General features: G+C 45.4%; 1 protein-coding gene across 2 annotated transcripts in view; it reads right to left on the bottom strand.

The window, feature by feature from the left end:
- The window catches only part of kmt2e (lysine (K)-specific methyltransferase 2E), a 43,928-nt gene that overhangs the window by 20,999 nt on the left and 4,016 nt on the right, over positions 1 to 18,913 (bottom strand). For both annotated transcript variants that reach the window (XM_080754154.1, XM_080754153.1), the window contains exons 2-6: positions 10,428 to 10,609; positions 5,779 to 5,890; positions 3,486 to 3,715; positions 2,330 to 2,469; positions 991 to 1,175 (exon numbers count right to left, since the gene is read on the bottom strand). In XM_080754154.1, coding sequence (XP_080610280.1) covers positions 991 to 1,175; positions 2,330 to 2,469; positions 3,486 to 3,715; positions 5,779 to 5,890; positions 10,428 to 10,498 — 738 coding nt within the window. In that variant the 5' untranslated portion in view covers positions 10,499 to 10,609. The remainder of the gene's footprint in view (positions 1 to 990; positions 1,176 to 2,329; positions 2,470 to 3,485; positions 3,716 to 5,778; positions 5,891 to 10,427; positions 10,610 to 18,913) is intronic.

An 18,913-nucleotide genomic window follows, 5' to 3' on the forward strand; every position in this document is an offset into this window, starting at 1 on the left:
TATTCAACGTTAAACCCACCAACATTGCAGCTGTGCAGAAAGCTTGGATTATGCTCTAAAAATCCACCATAGACATGTTATGAGCTACTTTCTGTCAATAGATTCTGTGCAGGTGATAATTTTTCTGTGTTTGAGTTTGGACTGTAGAGTGATTTGGGCTATCAAGGGTTGGTATAGCAACTCTAGATGCCAGATATTAAAAATACCAATTGCTTACGGCTACAGTAGGCTGTGATCTCTGATCTTCTGGCTATTAAAAGACTAATAATGAAGGAAACGCTTCAGGGTTGTTACATTTTAACTCATTCAGAGCCCCAGACATTAACGGATTATAATGTCCAAAGTGCCTCCTTCAGGTCCCATTCACTTGCGTTGTCTTATTTTGAAGGCCAGAAGTCCACCGCGCAATCACTTCCGGTCTGACGTCATCGGATCGTGCGCCGGAACCGATCCGTGTCCACGTGGAGTTGTGTAATGGCCGACCGGGAGCTTTTATAACTGTGTAACATAAGCGAGCATCTGCCTCCATCCTAGCTTCTAAAGTGTAGTTTTGAGATAATGGACATTAAAGATGAGATCCCCCGTCCACCTCAATGTTATGGATGGGACTATTTTGTGCTCGTGGAGCCGTGATGATGCGAAATCAGCGACGGATTTCGTCTCCGGACCGCCGGCGATTCTTCTCGGTAATGTACTCGCCGTTACAGTAATCTATTACTTTTCCCGAGATATCCCGTGAATGGCACTACAGATACTCGAGTACATTTCGCGAGACATCTCGCGAATGGCACTAGATGAGTTAACCACTTAAACCCTATTATACTTTGTTGTATGACAGCTTGCAAGAATATCCGATCTATACGCTCTCAACATGTGGCGTTGAGACACTTTGGGAGCTTGTAGAACAGCTATTTTCTGCCATTTATTTATGAAATCCTAGGAATAGGACACAAGTATCCACGCAGGTGAATTAACAAGACACACGCAGACCTTTTTGGCACGGGCGGAGGCGGCGGGGCTGTCCTTGTCACCGCTCCTCTTCCTTTTCTTCTCGACCAGCTTGTTGCCCCCCAGGCGGGCAGTGGTCAGGGTGATGGTAGTGGGTGTGTGCTGGAAGGCAGAGTATAGCTCCAGTGGTACCTCGTCGCCGCTCTCTGTAGCACTGGTGTCCCCATCTGAGTGACAAAGCAGAAACAAATACAATGATATTTATCACCCGGAATCGTTGTATAACTTGCCACTTACAAATCAATGGAAAAAGACACTATTGACCCAACATACAATATCAAAAGGAGATCGTGCAAGATAAAAGATATCACCGTTTCCCAAACAGTGGGTTGGGACCCATTTGTGGGTCGCGGGTCGATTTAAGGGCTGCGAGCAAATATCCCCTTTATGTATTTTTTCTTCTATTTCCTACATTTTGCTTGGAATTAATTCAAGATTTAAAACATGTACCCCCAAAATGTACACTGTTCATGAATTAAATACAAATTCCAATTCCAATACCGAAAATCAAAGAAAAATGCAATAAATTCAAAAACAAATGTTTAAGAAGTAGTGAAAATAGCCGATCTACAAGCTCTCTCAATGTGTCGCGAAGCGACACGTTGTGAGCTTGTAGATCCGCTGTTTTCTCTAGTTTGGGTCCCAGGAAGACGTATAATTTCTCTTTTGGGTCACGGGCTAAAAGGTTTGGGAAGCACTGTCCTCTACAGGATGACCTGCGTTGATAACCATTTCAATGACAAATTGCCAATCTCAAGTCCACGAAAGACGCAGTTAGGCCACTCGCCCAGCAGGTGTCAGCGTGGGCCAGGCTGTGGCTGCAACAGGCCAGGCCATGCCTGCAGGGGGAGGTGGCTGCAGACTGACACAGCCTACATCCTGCTCTACTGACTAACAAGATGGCCATTCACTGCAGCAAAGAACACTGGATGTGTGATGGATCAATGGCCTTCAATAAGACTTGCCGCCAAAACCACTTACTTTAAGGCTCACAAGACTTCATCGGATGTCAGTAATATCACTGACATCTTAAACCATCTTTTTTTTTTGTATCTAGCTTCATTGAGATATATTCTACTACTGTATTATTAATGCCAGTACTATGCAGGGCTTGACATTAAGGCTTGTACTGTTGTCCTGGACAAGTAATAAATCCTTCCGGACAAGTTCATTAAAAATGTACTTGTCCGTTGCACAAGTGGCTTTCACTTTTCCTGTGACGCTCCTAGCAGGGTGCGTGGTGGAGGGTGGAGGGAGCAAGGGGGGGGGGGGGGGGGGGGTCCTTTTGCATTCCATAAATGCGTCCATGTGCACTCCTTACCAGACAAGCATTCTCTCTTCCTGGTCTGCAGCAGGATGGCTCTCTCTCTGTCCAGGTGCCGTGGTTGGCAGCGCTCACACAGGTAAGTCTCAGGAATGTTCTGCCTGTCGATGCCCATGCAGTCTATGTGCTGCCAAGCACTGAACGCCAACGGGAAACACAAAGGGCAAGGATTTTAGTCATCTGTTCTATTCACTAGTGGTAGTTTAATTCAAGCTATATGTAAAACAGATGACCGGAATGACTGTACATTTCAGCACATTACATATCATTCATTTAAATAACAGTAACAGAAACTATTTGAATAACAGTTACAATGAAATGATGTGAAACTGAAGGAGAAAGAACCCAAGTCTGAGTGACCTGGTGAATTTAAAACATTTTCGGTGATCGCTGACAATTCAAGAATTACATTTTAAAGGCCTGGAAATTTTAAAACACGATTTTAGACTTTTTCAGAATGAGGGGGCACCTTGAATGTAGCCTGGCATAGCCAGACTATATACTAATGCAGCTAACTAACTGCTACTGTGTGTTAACATGGGTGGATTGTTTAGCTGTGCTAGGCTACCTTGAATGAATCAAAACTTTGGTGAAGGTTGACACACTTACCGTTGTGCTCAAAATTATTCAACCCCCCTCTGCAAATCTGGTTTATTGGCTAAATTCACAAACTGAACGAAATAAATAAATCATACAAGAACAAAGTAAATAGCTCAACAAAAGTAATATTTGTAGTGTTTTCTTCCAAATTAAATGCCACTTTCACTTTCAATTATTCAACTCTTAATTACACCTGAAAACATCTGTAATCAACTGCAATCAACTAATAAAGGGCTTAAATAGTTGCATCAGATGTGCAACCTGGCCTGACTAGAAGTTTGACTTGTTGAATGTGATTAGAGCAGTTAGAAACATGGCTACGTCCAAGGAATGGTCAGAAAAGTTCAGAGAAGAGATTATTGCTTTGTACAAAAAAGGAAAAGGATATAAAACAATTGCAAAGAAAGGCACTGAATGTTCCAAAAAGTATGGTTTTGAGCATAGTTCACAAGTTCTAAGTCAAGGAACAGTGGCCACACTAATAAACCCAATTTTCAGAGGGGGTTGAATCATTTGGAGCACAACGGTATGACTCGGCATCGTCCTCCTCTACCTGCACTTGTCGCAGCAGATCATGTAGCCGTCGTCGTGGGTGAAGCCACAGATGCAGCGGGTGATGTCGGCTCCGTAGCTGCCGTCCTCCGAGGTGCTGAGCGTGGTGCCCCGGGACGCCTCGTCCTGGCCGCCGGGAACAAACAGCCCCCCCTCGCCCGGCCGGATCAGCATGGAGGGGGGAGGGGAGGCTGGTGGTGTGGGCGGGGGCCGCGCCCCATAGTTGTGGTCCTGATGGGACGAAAGGAGAGAAAAGATATTGATTGATTGAATATTTTACTAGACAAAAATGAAGAACAGTACAAGTATAGTAAAAATCGAACCTCTGTTCGAAGTGGAGCTGTGTGTGTGTGTGTGTGTGTGTGTGTGTGTGTGTGTGTGTGTGTGTGCGCAACAGCGCCCCTCCCTTAACATGTGTGGCCAGAAAAGGTTACTGCAGGCTACATACCCGGAGACAGACAGACAGACAAACAGACAGACAGACAGACAGACCCACACACACGGCCACGTATAGGGAGCTCCACACAGCTCCAAAAACAAAACATGTGGTACAGTACAAGTACAGTTAAACACCCTGCCTAAAAGGAACACCCCAAATAGGCCCTTTACGGTCTTGTTTACGTCGGAGGTCCTTGGTATTCAATTAATTGACATAAAAATAGCAACAAAAAACATTCAAATATCATCACAATTATAAAACACTATATGTACAGAGTAGGGGGAAAAGTGGGTGGGGGGTGAGGTAACTTCTCGCCTGCCTATGGGAGAAGTGATAACTACCTCCGCCTCTGGCCTCCTGAAAGGTTAGGGTTTTCAGGGCAGTTTTGAAGGAGGCCAGCGAGCTACATGTTTTAAGGGAAGTACTGTAGTCTACATAAGAACAGACTCGCGCTCTCGACATTTTACATGGCGATTAATTGTCACTCAAATAATTGCGATTAACCATTTAATTGTGTTTTTGTGGTTGACAATTGCATTTCAGCTTGGCTTTTAAGCTTTGAAGTTGCACATGGCAGATATGACACATAACCAAAATATACAATGAAATGACTGAACTTTAATACTTAAAAAAGAACATTAATAGAGGAAATAGACGATCTACACGCAAAAAATGTGACACATTGTGAGCTTATAGATCTGCTAGCCTATTTCCACTATTTTTGTATTTTTCAAATAATTGCGATTATGTCAAATAGACGATTGTGTAATAATTGTGACAGGCTAGGGAAAAGGAGAAGAAAAGATATAAGAACATACTCGCGCGTTACGTTATGGAACTACCGGTACAGTTCTGGAAACACTGGTTTATGTCTTCTTCCGTGTACAAGTCATGACCCAGCACTGACAATAAACCATTTATTTTTGTTGAACAAACAAAGAATAGAATAGGCTCGTCTCTACAGACATAGCTATATTTATAATCTCTACTTCACAAGAACGACATTGGCTCAACTTTGTATTTTTATTGGTTGGCATTTCCTAGTTTTACACAGACAATATGCCAGTGCACCGAGCACTAAGAGGAAGAACACTGTTTGCCAGTGACAGTGTTTGACACTTACAGCTGGCTCAGTTGATATTTTCCAAATGGGAAAAATGTAATGAAAAAGACAACTGCATCCCAGAGAGGATTTCTGTTTGTCCTAAATACATATTTTATTGGCTTTGTGGTGATGGAATGGTGTCAAGTCTCCAGTCTTGTCCTAGCCGGGAAAATCACGCTCTTTCGAATGACCATCATTTCGACCGGAGGGTTAGCGACTCACTCCACGGAGGTTAGGCTTAGGGTGAGGGTTAGTCGGGTGTCGAAAAGATGACATGTAGTAACAGCGACAGGCTCCCGTCCTAGCCTAGCATGCTTTAGACACCCAAGAGTGAGTATTATGTATTGTATCCATAAATAAATCTAATGTGGGAACAGAACTTCTCCATAAAAGGATTCCAATGTATGAATAACTACCCACTGAATTTACTGGATATTTGTTATCCAGCAATGTTATGGATTCCATGTTGGTAAAGGGGCTTCGGTTAAACAATAAGTAATTTATCTTTATGTGATACATAGATTGAGTTAAAAAGGGTGTTCTGAACAGGACACATCCTGTATACAAAAAACGGCTTGAGAAAGCCAAGTCTGTTGCAGGTCAATGTTCTATTTCAGCCTGAATGGGAACCGGCAACTAGCTAACTGGGAAGATGATTAACAGAGCGGGAGGGCTCAAGGTACAGTATGTAGGTCAGGTAAAAGAGGGTGAGTGTGGGCGGGGTGTGTGTGTGAGTGTGTGTGTACTCACAGCATAAGGCAGGCCAATGTAGCTGTGGCTGTGGTGGGAGCTACTACTGTAGATATGGTGGGGGTAGCTGGACTTTTCCACCACTACAGGGCTGGCCTCCACCGATTCTGGTCTGCTGGGCAGCAAAAAACAAACAAACACAGGAGAGAGCAAAGTTATACAGCGAGAATTATGGACAAAAAAAGGCATTCAAAGGCCTTTCACATATTCTGCAGTGCCCTGTCTGTCATATCACCTTAGGTGGACTGCACAGGCCTGATAGCTGGAAAAATATTAGAATGAGGCCTAATCTACTGAGCAATAAAGACCGTTTAGTGTCACATATCTAGGAGTGACAGACTCCACACACACACACACACACACACACACACACACACACACACACACACACACACACACACACACACACACACACACACACACACACACACACACACACACACACACACACACACACACACACACACACACACACACACACACACACACACACACACACACACACAGAGTTTATGCCAAACCGGTAAATCCACTTTTGGCTGTCTAGGTCTAGGACCAACCCAACGTTATTGTAAGTAGATTAATCTGTTCTTCAGTGACGGGAGCGAAGGGGGTGGACATAGAAAAAGAGGGAAGTGGGACTGGCAAAAAATTGATGGCAAGGAGACAAGATAACTGAGGGATTAAAGACAAGAAGGAAGCGATGAAAAGAGCGGCTCTGAGGAAGAGAAGGGGGCAAATAGGATGGGGCTGGCGGGCCGACACAGAGGGAAAGAGCAGAGATGGGGACGTGCCTTGATGGTCAGACACAGTCATCTAGGAATCAGTCATGTGGAAAACATCAAATCCTCTGCATGTCATCCTGTCCAGACAAACGCTCCAAGGTCAACATGACAAAGAACACCCCCTGGTTGTGTATGAGACCAGCTTCTTCACATGTGCACACACTACGCACGCACACACACACACACACCCCCCTAGGCAGTTGACTACCTCACCAATTCAAACATCCATAAGGGCCCGACAAATCGGCCAACAACCTTCAGTGTTCGACCACATAAAGAGTTCACAAAGCACAGTGGACAGCCTCCCAAGTACGTATACGTACTGCGGGGACAAAGAGGTGTGTTACAAAAACACCATAGGGACGGTGTGTTAACTGGCTCTGCAGCATTTCTGTTTAGATAACTATTCTCTCCTTCCATTCCACCGAGGCACATTTACAAGCACAAAAGTAAGGACAGACCGTACAAATAGGCAAGAGCAAGAGCGCGACATACAGAAGTTAACCGTTTTATAGAAGTGAAAGTACTAATAAACTGGTGTCGTGAGACTACATGTTGCACACAATGACAAACGCTTGTCCAAAACACCCGCCCTACCTTTCCTTCCTTCCTTCGCTTTCTTCCTAACTCTCCCGCTCACCAAACTGTATCAAAGGCTATGTTTTGGTACTGTACCTGGCTGTCGCAGCACTTCTTCAGCCCTACTGATCTCGTGGCATGCCTAAAGAGAGTAATGTGAAACACTTCCTGTGTGGATTGCCGCTCAAGTATTCACGGTCAAAGTGAAAATGCAAGTACATGCATGAGGTCTGGAGGCGGTCCTGAGAGAAGTTGTGTGTGTGCACGTGTGTGAGACTCTTTATGTGGGAACAAGGCAAAGTCTAACAGTTTAGGGACAGACAATGGAACCATCCCACATGGCATACAGTCTTAAAATCTGTTTTCACCCTAAACCAGAATTATAGAAGTGTATTTTCACATACCTTTATTTTTTATATTTGCCAATTATTTTAACCCCTTTCTCTCACAATTTAGTCGTTGTACCAGTTTACACCTCTGACACATTTCTACGTTGCCAGTGCAAGTAACCTTTTGGCTCACCTGTCAGTGAGGAGCCCCCACCCGAGGACATCCATTTGTAATGGATTTTATTGTGTCTATTTTGTAACATCGGCTACATTGGAAATGAGGGCTCTTGCCCCTCAACTGTACTGTATAAATACAATGATGGATTGGGGGGTGTAGTAATAGTGATTGAGGGGCAGGGGGCTTGTTGTGTGCTGTACCGTCATGGAGAAGAAAGTGAACTTAATGTTCAAACAAAGAATTTAGGTTTCAAAGTGTACTTTTTATAAATTAACACATAAAAAAAGGGAAATGTGTGTCAGGACCCGAGAGAGAGAGAGAGAGAGACTCAGAGACAGAGAGAGTCAGTTGGCTTTAAATGTGGTTGCAATACTGGGTGAAAGACAGACAGGCAAACAGACAGACGGGCCGATGCACACAAGGAAAGAGACAGCCAGTCAGTGAGTGAGGAGAGAGGAGCCAAGCTGGCAAGAGAGCGAGAGTGTTTGATGGTTACTAGCGAGCAAGCAAGTTTGATTGTCTGCACAGTGCATGTATCGTGGGAGAGGGATTCTAGTAGGCATGTCCTCACTCCCAGGAAAAAGACTACAGATTCAACATAGAACACGTTACACAGCGGGGTGGGGAGTGGGGGGGCAACAGATGCTGGAGCCTATTACAACCAAACACCAACATAAAGAGCTACAGGACTGCAACACGTTCTGCAAAGATGAGAGAGAAAGAGACAGAGAGAGAGAGAATGGAATGGAGGCTTCAATTAAAATGACAGCTAGATAGGCATGTGCTAATCATAGCTCGCACTGCTCCAGAGTACTTAAACGGGCAACGCGAGTCACTCAAAAGGCATGCGCACGCACTCACACCTGCTGAGGAAAAAAAACAGTGAAGTAGCAGAGCGGATGAGCGGGGAGGATGGAGAGATTGGAAGAGGGGAATAAAGAAGAAGAAAAAAGAAAAACAGAGCAACACTGCACGGCCAGAGGCAACGCCTTCTCTTCCAAAGGGCTCCCACTTGCTGCCATGGCAACGCTCCGTGTTCTGTCAGCGTGTGCACTAGGCTGAGTGCGTGGAGCGGGACTCGCATTGCTCTCTCTGACACACACTGACACATACACACATACACAAACACACACACACTGCATTAGCCAACAGCTGGCCCGGCCGCTCCTGGCTTCAGGGGATATTGACAGGATGTGACGCCGCTCCTCTGGTGAGTAGAGCTAGCTTGATTTATAATTCGTCTTATACCGTTGTCGCGTGCCGAAAATAGCCAATCTACAAGCGCACAACGCATCGCAGTGTGAGCTTGTAGAACTATTCTTTTCTCCAGCATGCGACACCGTTGTACAGTGGAGTATAAATGAAGAATATCCCCTCCGCTGGCGTTATCAACAAGGCTAACCTCAAAATACTGTGCGGGTCTTTCTAGTTAGTCCCTCTACAGGTGGATGCCCTCTTCAAGCTCGTTAAATTCTTTTAAATAAACCTGCAGCGGGCCAACAGCACGCTGGGCAGGGAACGAGAGAGGAGGTGAGACAAAGTGAATGAGGTGGTGAAGGTAGCTAGGGTTTATTTATTAAGCCCGCCCCTCGTAGCAGAGGAGCCTAATAAGAGCTGGGGATGGGGGGGGCGCAGTGGGACCATTTAAGACGCCATAACTGTTTGAGGGCCACCTGTCACTCAGACCAGTGGCCATGGCAACGGGCCCTGCGCAGTGCGGAAGACAGGGAGGGGTGGAGGGAAGACACCATGGCAACACAAGCTGTCGCTGCAACAGCTCTGATGAAGGCAGAGGGGAGGGCAGTGCTCACCATTTTTCTTTTAGAGAGAGAAGCCCCTTCATGAACAGATGACGTATTTGTGTTATTCTTTAGTCATAGGAGAACCTCTTGTTTCACTTATTTGATAAGAGAACGCCACAGCGGTGTCCTTGACGAGCATGTAAGAACACAGGGTGGAGGGTAGCTTGCCGTTGCCATTTAACCTGTTCACCGCTCTGCTTTGTTAAACGGACACACCACAAATGCAGGTGAATATTTACACCCGCTTTGTTATCGGACCTGGGGCAAATTATATTCTTCTTTATTGCACACAAGCAATGTTCTAAACCGACAGGCAACATATAAATTGTACGTTCTGGGCCGACTGCCAGATTCGCGTGGGCAGTTGTAGTTAATAGCTGAGTATTGGGAATGTCCGTGCGATGAGGGATGGGTGAGTGTGTCTGAGTGTAATCAATGGCAAAGTGGACCTGTCCATTAGAGCAGACACCAGTGTTATGGAGCCAGTGTTGGGAGGCCCTGCCTCCGTGATCGACCACAAACTCCCTTCCCATTAACAGTTATCATATATAAGTGGGAGAGGAGATCAATGCAAGCACACAGAAAGAGAGATGGGGAGTCACCCAGGGAAGGATGGGAGGGCTGCTTCACAGAGAACAGAGGGCATGTTGGGGCAAAGCACCGGGGGAAAGACAGGGGGAAATTAAAGTACAATGAATAAGAGTGTGGGTGAGGTGTGAGAGCTCGTCGAATAAAGAAAATGGAAAAGTTGTGAGAGCAGGGAGGAAGAGGCAGACAGATGAGCTGTTGGAGAGATGAACTATTGAAAGAGAAAAATGACTGAAAGTGAGAGTGAACGTTGGTGTGAGTGTGTGTGAATAGAAATGAAAGATATGGGGGCGGGATAAGGTGTGTGTGTGTGTGTGTGTGTGTGTGTGTGTGTGTGTGTGTGTGTGTGTGTGTGTGTGTGTGTATGGGTGTGTTAGTTGTTACTCACTCTGAGCCTGCAGCCATGTCCAGGTATGAGGTGTCTGCTGTGTCCACCCCTACTGGGATGCCTATGCTCATGACGTTCTCTGATCAGTTCTCGTCCTACTGAGTCCAGAGCATAGGAGTCCAAAACACTGAGGCATGCCAGCCGCAGCACTCATTGCAGACATCTAAGTGCATCCACAAGGCCTGAGAATACAACCAGAGATGGAAGGAGGACAGAGAAGAAGACAAAAGAGAGAGAGAGAGATGGTCAATTTCAATTTAATTCACTTCAATTCAAAGAAGCTTTATTGCATGAGAAACATGGGTTCACACACGTGTCAAAATATAATAAAAACAGTTGAAAAAGGGGAACATAATACAGTTGGAGGCGGTACATCATTGTGTAAACAGAGCTATGTCACATTTTGGCGTTATGTACATCATGTTATATATACAGGGTATAAAGCTTTTTGGAACAAAGAGCAGCAGTAATTTGCAGTCGCTTTGGGACAGGAAAGCAGCTTTTTTCCTCAAAACAATTTGAAGTAGTATACAGAAAAAGGCCTCAGATTTAACATGCATTTAAAGGTAGCAGCTCTGTTTATGTGTGCAGTAGGTCTATAGCGGGTATGCGCATGCATAAAGTGAATGGCAAATCGAGTGGCAAGGTGAGTTTAACGTCATTTAACATCGTTTAATGCAATCAGATAGGACTTTTCTGTTTGGATGTATGGGCTGTCAAGGCCAGAAAGTATTTTTGTGCCTCTCAGCAGGCGTTCTCGCATAACTTCCGGGTATGATGATGATGTCACGTGACGTGCATAACCAGGTGGTCTGGTCACATAAAATGTAAAATGCCTTTTATAGGTAGCAGCTCTGTTTATATGTGCAGTAGGTCTATTGATTGATGGTCACATAAATGGATAGGAGATGATCAGTTTGATAATGTGTCACTGTTTCATGTCGAGAACAAAGCCCTTTACATGTGACAAATATGTGCCTACATCAAGAGTGACTCATACTTACAATGTACTTGGTGGGTTTTTCCACAGGTCTTTATTACACAATTCACTTTCAGACCCGTGAATTTAAAACCAACTATCTCTGACTAGGTGGGTTTTTCCACAGGTCTTTACTCTTTATTACACAATTCACTTTCAGACGAGTGAATTTAAAACCAAGTATCTCTGACAGGAAATTCCCTGTGACAAAGCTATGTCAGCCTTAGCTGGCTGAGATATTAACTGATGAAAGAGAGGAGACATAATTAAGGTGAAGGGGGATTGATTGATGTTGGCTGTTGGCTCTGAACTGTGCAAAACGTGACCTCTGTGGATCTTGTCTGGGATGCAGAGAGCTGCAGTGTTGGAGTTTCCCCACAGGGGGGAGCAAGAGAACACAGAGCAGACTGCTGCCCATGAGAGGATAGAAGAATTGTAAAGACACACAGAAGCCATTCCCCCTGTCCACCAAAGAGGGCTGTTCTATTCCACACACACACCCCTTCCCAATGAAAGACGTGCACTCGAATTCCTTCAGCACTGCAATTAGAGCCCCACACAATTTGTTTATATCAAAAGTGATGCATATCCAAGTCGACAACGGCCTTCATCTCTCTCTTGAAATACAGATGGATGAGATGCACAGAAAGATGGGAGTCTTAAATAATTAAATGCTTTACATGTCAGGCAATGGATGGATGTAGTTTCCACTCGGCTTACTGCACAAGAGGTACCAATGCTGTACCTGTATTGCATATGAGCAGCAAGCCATTGACCGGCAATAGGTAAACAATACAGAGGACGCGCTACGAGGACACGCTACAAGCCTACCACATGGCCACGGTGGGCCAGAATTGTGTACATTAAGCCATGCATTTGTGTCCATCGTGTGGGTCCAGACAGCAGCATATGTGCCAGTGTGTGGCTGCCCCTGATACAGAGAGCTCTGTTGATAAGCGGGATTAGTGGGAGGGACAGATGCCGAGACAAAATAGGCTGGAGGTCACACCTCCGCCTTCCCATGCACACTGGGACAAAACAAAGACTCCAATCACAGCTCCAGCTATCGATGGAAGAGGGGCTACAGTTCAGGGATTCATTTCATATAAAGATGGTGCCATAATTTACACCCCGAGGAAGCAATAACACATAATCACACAAGATCTGCCTGTGCCTGCCTATGAGGTATGACTGTTTTGTGGCATGTCCTTGTTCATGTCTTCTGAACCGCTAGTGTGCAACTACGCATAGACAAAATCTCACACACTGCAGTCTCCCTCTAGGAAATCTGTGTAATCCCAGGACAAACTGGCCACACAGCCTGTAAGGGAACTCTTGTAGCTTCCATAAATAAACATGCTACAGGACCTCTTTAATGCTAAAACAGCTATTAATCAGCGCATCCACTGCAGAACACTTGAGCTCTAGCCTTAATACAGGATTGGCAAATTATTTGTGAACTCACGTTAGGAAACAATGTCATGTATTTTTACTTGTTGTAAAAACAACTTGTTTTTTACTTGTTGGGCATCAGAGCAAACCAAGTGATGTGAGGATTTGGGTCCTGTCCAGGGAGGGACAGACAACAGCTGTCAGCTCCAGGCCTAATTAATGGGAGGGAAAAGACCACAGTGTGTTTGTGTTTCAATGTGTCATCAAGGTTGACTATCCGGACCGTTGACCATATTCACACAGGGGCCATTTTGCTATGTTATGATCAGATGAGTGGGAAACCCCACCCTGACTGCCCCCCCCGCCCCCCCATCTCCAAGTGTGTGAATATGGCCCCATTAGCGCCACAACTCTGGCCTAAATCTTTGAGCAATAATCAAGTGGATTTTTACAAGGCCTGGCCTACCACTTTAAACAGAAACATTTGTATACCCTCTTTAAACAGTGGGGCTTTATCACAAGCCGAACCACTTGACAAAGGAATCTGAATCTTTCCTTAAACAAGGAGGGGTGGCAATGGGCCAAGTGGCCTGCAACACCAATATGACAGATCCACCCTTTTGTATGATCTGAAAGGCTTTGTATGTTGTAGTGCAGTGAACTTCCTTCAGAAAATGTTGCCACGTCCAATAGGTCGATCTCTGCGCTCGCCAGGGAATCCTGCTTGTCACTGCTAAGGAATGTACACACACACAAGCTCATATTCACACATAGCCCCCAACCACACACACCAAACAGATAACCCCCTCTGCCCCGTCCTTACAAACATTCTTTTACGAGAACGCTCTCTGAGCGACGGCGTGCAAACAACACGGCAACCGTGCACAGACACTGTGCTGCGGCCAGACACAGTGAAGGCTGACAAAAGGGGGGTTTGGAAAAAAGAAAAACAAGTACAGTACAGCAGCATTCCTGACTAAATCTGAGCTGCTCTGTGACTGCCGCTGCCGGCTCCTCCCACTTCCTTTAGCAGCGATGTCCATCATGCCAGAGAAACGCTGCCAGAAAAAGAAAAGCAAAGAGAGAAAGAGAGAGAGAGAGAAAAGACACCCCCCCCCTTCCTGTGCCCAGTCACCCCGCCCAGCCGGATTTCTCTCCCTCCTCTGTGCACTTCCTAAATAAACCTGGGAGTGCGAGGCAGAGCAGAGGGGAAGGGGAGTGTCGTAGACATAGCTCCTAATTACAAGGAGGCTGGGAGAGGCCATTTAAAGCCACCTTTGGCCACATCCACTGCTGTTATGGAAACAGGAGAGAGAGAGATGGGAGGGGGGTAACTGAGGAATATGTAAAGAGGAATGGGGCCGAGAGCGAGACACAAGCGGCAGAAACCGATCAAATGCAAGCCACAGGGGGAGGTGGAGGTTTACTGTAGCTCTCTTGTTCTTCCTCTCCAGCTCTCTTTATCTACTCTCTCTCTCTCTCTCCCCTCATCTTATTTTGTATCTGAACAGATTTCCTTGCACTGTAGGGCGCTTTAGAAATCATCCCAACTCCCCCTCAATTCAGAAGGCAAAAGGGTGGGGGAGGTGTATGCGGGGTCTGTCTGACAGTGACGCCACACAGCCTGGACTAGGGAGGGACTCAGGGTGGCAGAGTGGAGCACCCAGCTTAACCCAGCCTCCCCTCTTTACTCCATTCCTCCATCCCTCCCCTCATGAGCAAGGGGACACAGTCACGTCATTGTGTTGAGGAATAACTCTCTCCTTTTAAGACAGAACCACACAGAATTCGGTAAGGGAAAATCCATGCAAACACAGACGCACACATACCCTCTCCCAAATGCCCGAGTTATACCGTGTAAGTAAAACTTAGCCATACTTTGTTACCACTTCTGTATAAAAGTTTTCATTCTTGTCTTCACAGGCTCACAGACAGTTTGCATCCGTTTTTGGTCCAGGACTCAGGAAGAACGACGGAAAGATAGCAAGGGATGGCTGATGTGACTTCGCTCCATTCTCGTCACTGGCTGTGATGACTCAGCCTATGAATACACATATAAAACACGATCGTACAAATACGGTCGCGTACACAGGAAGAGCGACCCAGATGGAATGTAGGCCTGGCCCTCTTTTTCACAATGCCCACTGTGGGACACACTGCATCTGCCCCGTCCTTTATAAATCGCTGTGCCCATGCCTGCCAGCTCTCCCTCTGGCTCCAGCACTGAAGGTGAAGTCTGATACCTCAATAAAACAGGGGATATGAATATCAGTGTGCGTGTGAGCAACACCCGTGGTTGTTTAAACAGACTCACGCGCAGGAGGAAGTGGGATGTTGTTAACAAAAAGTGTAATGGTTCAATGGACAGTATGTAGATCCAATGAAAAGGCCAATGATTTATGGCATTCATGTTCCTGTTATGCAGAACTCCCTCAGCAGCAGCCAGTAGACAATAATGGCCGATGGCCAGCAGCACAGCCAGCTGACAGGAGAGGAGAGACAGGCAGGCCTCAAGGCTACGCCATGTTGCCCAATACACACATGACATGTCTCTCAAAATACCTACACATACCAAACTTTTAATCACATTGTGGTAAACTATCAAGATTAAAGCCCACTTGATCTGTATGCAGCTTATCAGTCTCTAGTCTGTCTGCATTATTAGATCACCAAGATGAAAAGCACGGGACCCATGTGATTGCAAGAAAAGAAACAAACCGGGAGAACTATAAGCCCAAACACTACCTTTGGTGCTTCATGTAGCCACAGATTCTGTGAGACAAGGGTCTGACAGCAGGGCTGGGGTAGCCCTGCTGTAGTATGAGTAATGCCTGTTGAGGAGAATCCCTGGGGGGAGAGCATCTCTCTCCGTCTCCTCCTGCTCCCCGTGTATCACAGTATGCCTATGTGTGGGGACAGCACCACTCGACATTTTTAAATTAGATGGGGCTGACTGATGGCAAACAAACCAACATCGAACTCCTTGTCCGCCTGTTTGTCTCTGTGTTACCGAGCCCTATGAGGGCTCATATAATGATGCCTTGGATCTGGAGAGCTTCCCCGAACACTGGAGTGTGACAGGCAGGCGCAATGTAGCTGGACACTATTTACAGCATTTGGGAAATGCATTGTTGCACTTGCAACTAAGTAAAATGCAAGCTGCATGTGTGTATTGAAAATAGGGAGGGAATGGTCATCTTCCTCAACAGGGCAAAAGAACAGAAAGAGCCACTCAGGCCCCATTTCATGATCAATTTCACGCCTGGTTCACAACAGTGTTACGTCATCATTATCCTCACCGACGCTAGATCTTTTTTCTCTCTCCCCCTTGTGAGCTCCCAGCCTGCCGAGCATCACAACCAGTAAGTGCTTCTGTAACGTAGCAGCAGCAACAGCACAGCAACAACACGCAGGTTAAGGGGTAGCAGCAGCAGCAGCACCAGGGCTGCAGCTGCAGCAGACCTCAGCCCCTAGGCCACCTGTCAGGGAGGCAGCTCGCTAGGTAAAAGGCCCATTAAAGAAGGATCCGTTACGGCCCAGCTAGCAGCACAAAAACAGGTCACCTGAGCCCAGCCTTCACTCCTCCCGGTTGGGATCTCACGTGACTGTGCTAGGCCTCTGGGCCAGGCTGCTTTGCCCATGGGCCTCCCAGGGCCACAGACAGACAGACCAACAGTTACCAGGTAGCACAAACACACCTTAGACCTACTGTAGGGTGCAACTCTGGTAACTGTGTGTATCCTCCCAAAGAGGTTACCATTTCAGGTCTGGGGCAGGAAGAATGTGAAAACATGGGACGCTATTCAAAGCACGAGGAGAGGTAAATAGTCAGACAGTCAGGCAAAAGCCTAAATTACACTTTGCTGTAATGAAGTGTAAATTAGGCTTACGACATGAATCTACTCTGTCCATCTCTGCAGTGTTACATCAGCAAAAGCAGAGACAGATTGTGATTGTTTATAGTGGCCATACTAGTTTTGCACCCAGCTGCATGAGGTGTGTTGTCAGTGTCTGACTAGAGGTTAAGGTGAAAGGAAAGGTATGTCACCTGAGACCATGATATGTCTCCCAGACACCTGCTGTGCACTGCTGTTCCCAAGAGGAGAGGAGGGGGGGGGTCCTCTTCAGTCTCTGTCAATAGAGCAACTTGGCAAACAGGCAAACATACACTATTCTTTGCAACTCAATAGTCAATAAAACCAGGTACACACAAAGCCTGCCAGGTATTTTCAACTCTTGAGCTGTATGGTCCAGCTGGAGCAGATAGAGATAAGTGAGATGCAAAGCGAGATGGGATGAAAGAGAAATTACATAATGTGGATATGGTGCACAGACTGCACACTAGGTCCCATACAATTAAAGATTCATAATATGATATAATATGCAACAACAACAAAAAGTTATGTGAACCACCATTGGGCCTCTGTCTCTTTAAGAGGACGAACAAGGTGGCAGGGGATTTTGTGTATTATATAGCAGCTTCTGATTAGGCACAGTAGGGCCCTCACTCATCTAGTATTCATAACCCGTCCACACAAGATGGAGACCCTTTGCCATATTCAGGCAGGAGAGCCATTCTGCTGTTACTACCTAAGCCACGGCCATAATAAACAGGCAGCCTTTCTTATCACACAGTTCCTGTCAACACTTGTTCTGACAATGGACCAATTCTATACCAATTCTAAACCACTTCCTGAGAGAATCTGCAGCCTCAAAGGCCCCACAAGACACTGTGTTAGACGAAGGATGTTCAGAGTATATCATTAATATCACAGAAGATACTGGGTCTAGGTGACTCTTGCCTATTCCAAAACAGGAAAGAGGCGAATGACCCACGCCAAGCACAATTTAGCATGCTAGGCATTTCCTTTTCGGTCAGAACCATAAGTAAATGAGAGCATCAGTCTCACTCTCAGAATGTCAGTCAGCTGTGATAGGTAGTGAATAGGGGTGTAACGATACATTTTAATAGCGATTCGATACATATCACGATACATGGTTAACGATACGATACATGGACGTTATGTGTTCATTTATTGCGATACGATACGATTCGATTCAATGATTTAAAATCGATATAGTAACTATTTAGCAAAGAAATTAAATCTGTGTGAAAGGAGTAGATAGTGCAGGTTTTTAAGGGAAACATGTATTATTATGGATATAAATAAGTAAACACAGTGATTATCTGCCAAATACCTGGACATTGTATATTGACAAACCTGCAACTTAACATGAACCCAGAGATTACGCACATGTATCAATAGACCAGTGTAGTTATATGGAAAGGAAAAGTAATTAAACCCCTCATTTAAATTTTTTCTTCTTATAAATGCTAAATACAATGCACAAGTAGGTAGTATCGATACAATCGATTCTTTGCACTGCCGATTCGATACGATACAAAATAAAACGATACGATTCGATTTTAGCTGTTTTCATTTCGATATACTTCGATTTTTTAAGTTAAAAACGATATTTCGATACAGTTACTATATCGTTACACCCCTAGTAGTGAAACAACTTCACTGAACAGCTGCAATGCTAAGTCGGTTATGAAAATCAGCTCTAGCTTTGACAGGTTAGCCAAAGTTCTGCCATCACCCTTACCAATTCACCAAAATTAATTTCCCCTACACTCAAGTACAATACAGAGAGGAGGGACAGGAAAAAGGCATACTTGGCAACAGTCTCATAACAGGCATTTGAGCAGCAGAGTGCCAATGTTTGCACCATGGTCTCACAGACTGACTAGGAGCAGAGGACAGGGCTGTTTCACACCATCAGAGAGCAAGGAAAGCCCAGAGGACTTGACTATGCTAGGCTGAGACCTGGCCTCAATTTGATTTCCTATTACTTTGTTTTCATTCTTCTTGTATGCTTTATTTTAGATGCGATTACTGTGCTGCACAGCCTACACTGGCATTTCCTGGCAGCAAAGAGAAAATGGAGCTTGTTGTGGAGTTTGTTCACAGTATAAACACAAACACATTATTCTCATTTCAGTTATTATTAAAACTCACAGCTGTGGTGTGACCCCTGCCCTGATTTTTGGATACATTGCAGACATCAAAGTCCTGGTTTTCTTCCTGGAAGTTTGAGTAGTTTTTTGAAG

This window comes from Nannobrachium achirus (genome assembly GCF_963921795.1).
Source record: "Nannobrachium achirus genome assembly, chromosome: 23".
NCBI lineage: Eukaryota > Metazoa > Chordata > Actinopteri > Myctophiformes > Myctophidae > Nannobrachium > Nannobrachium achirus.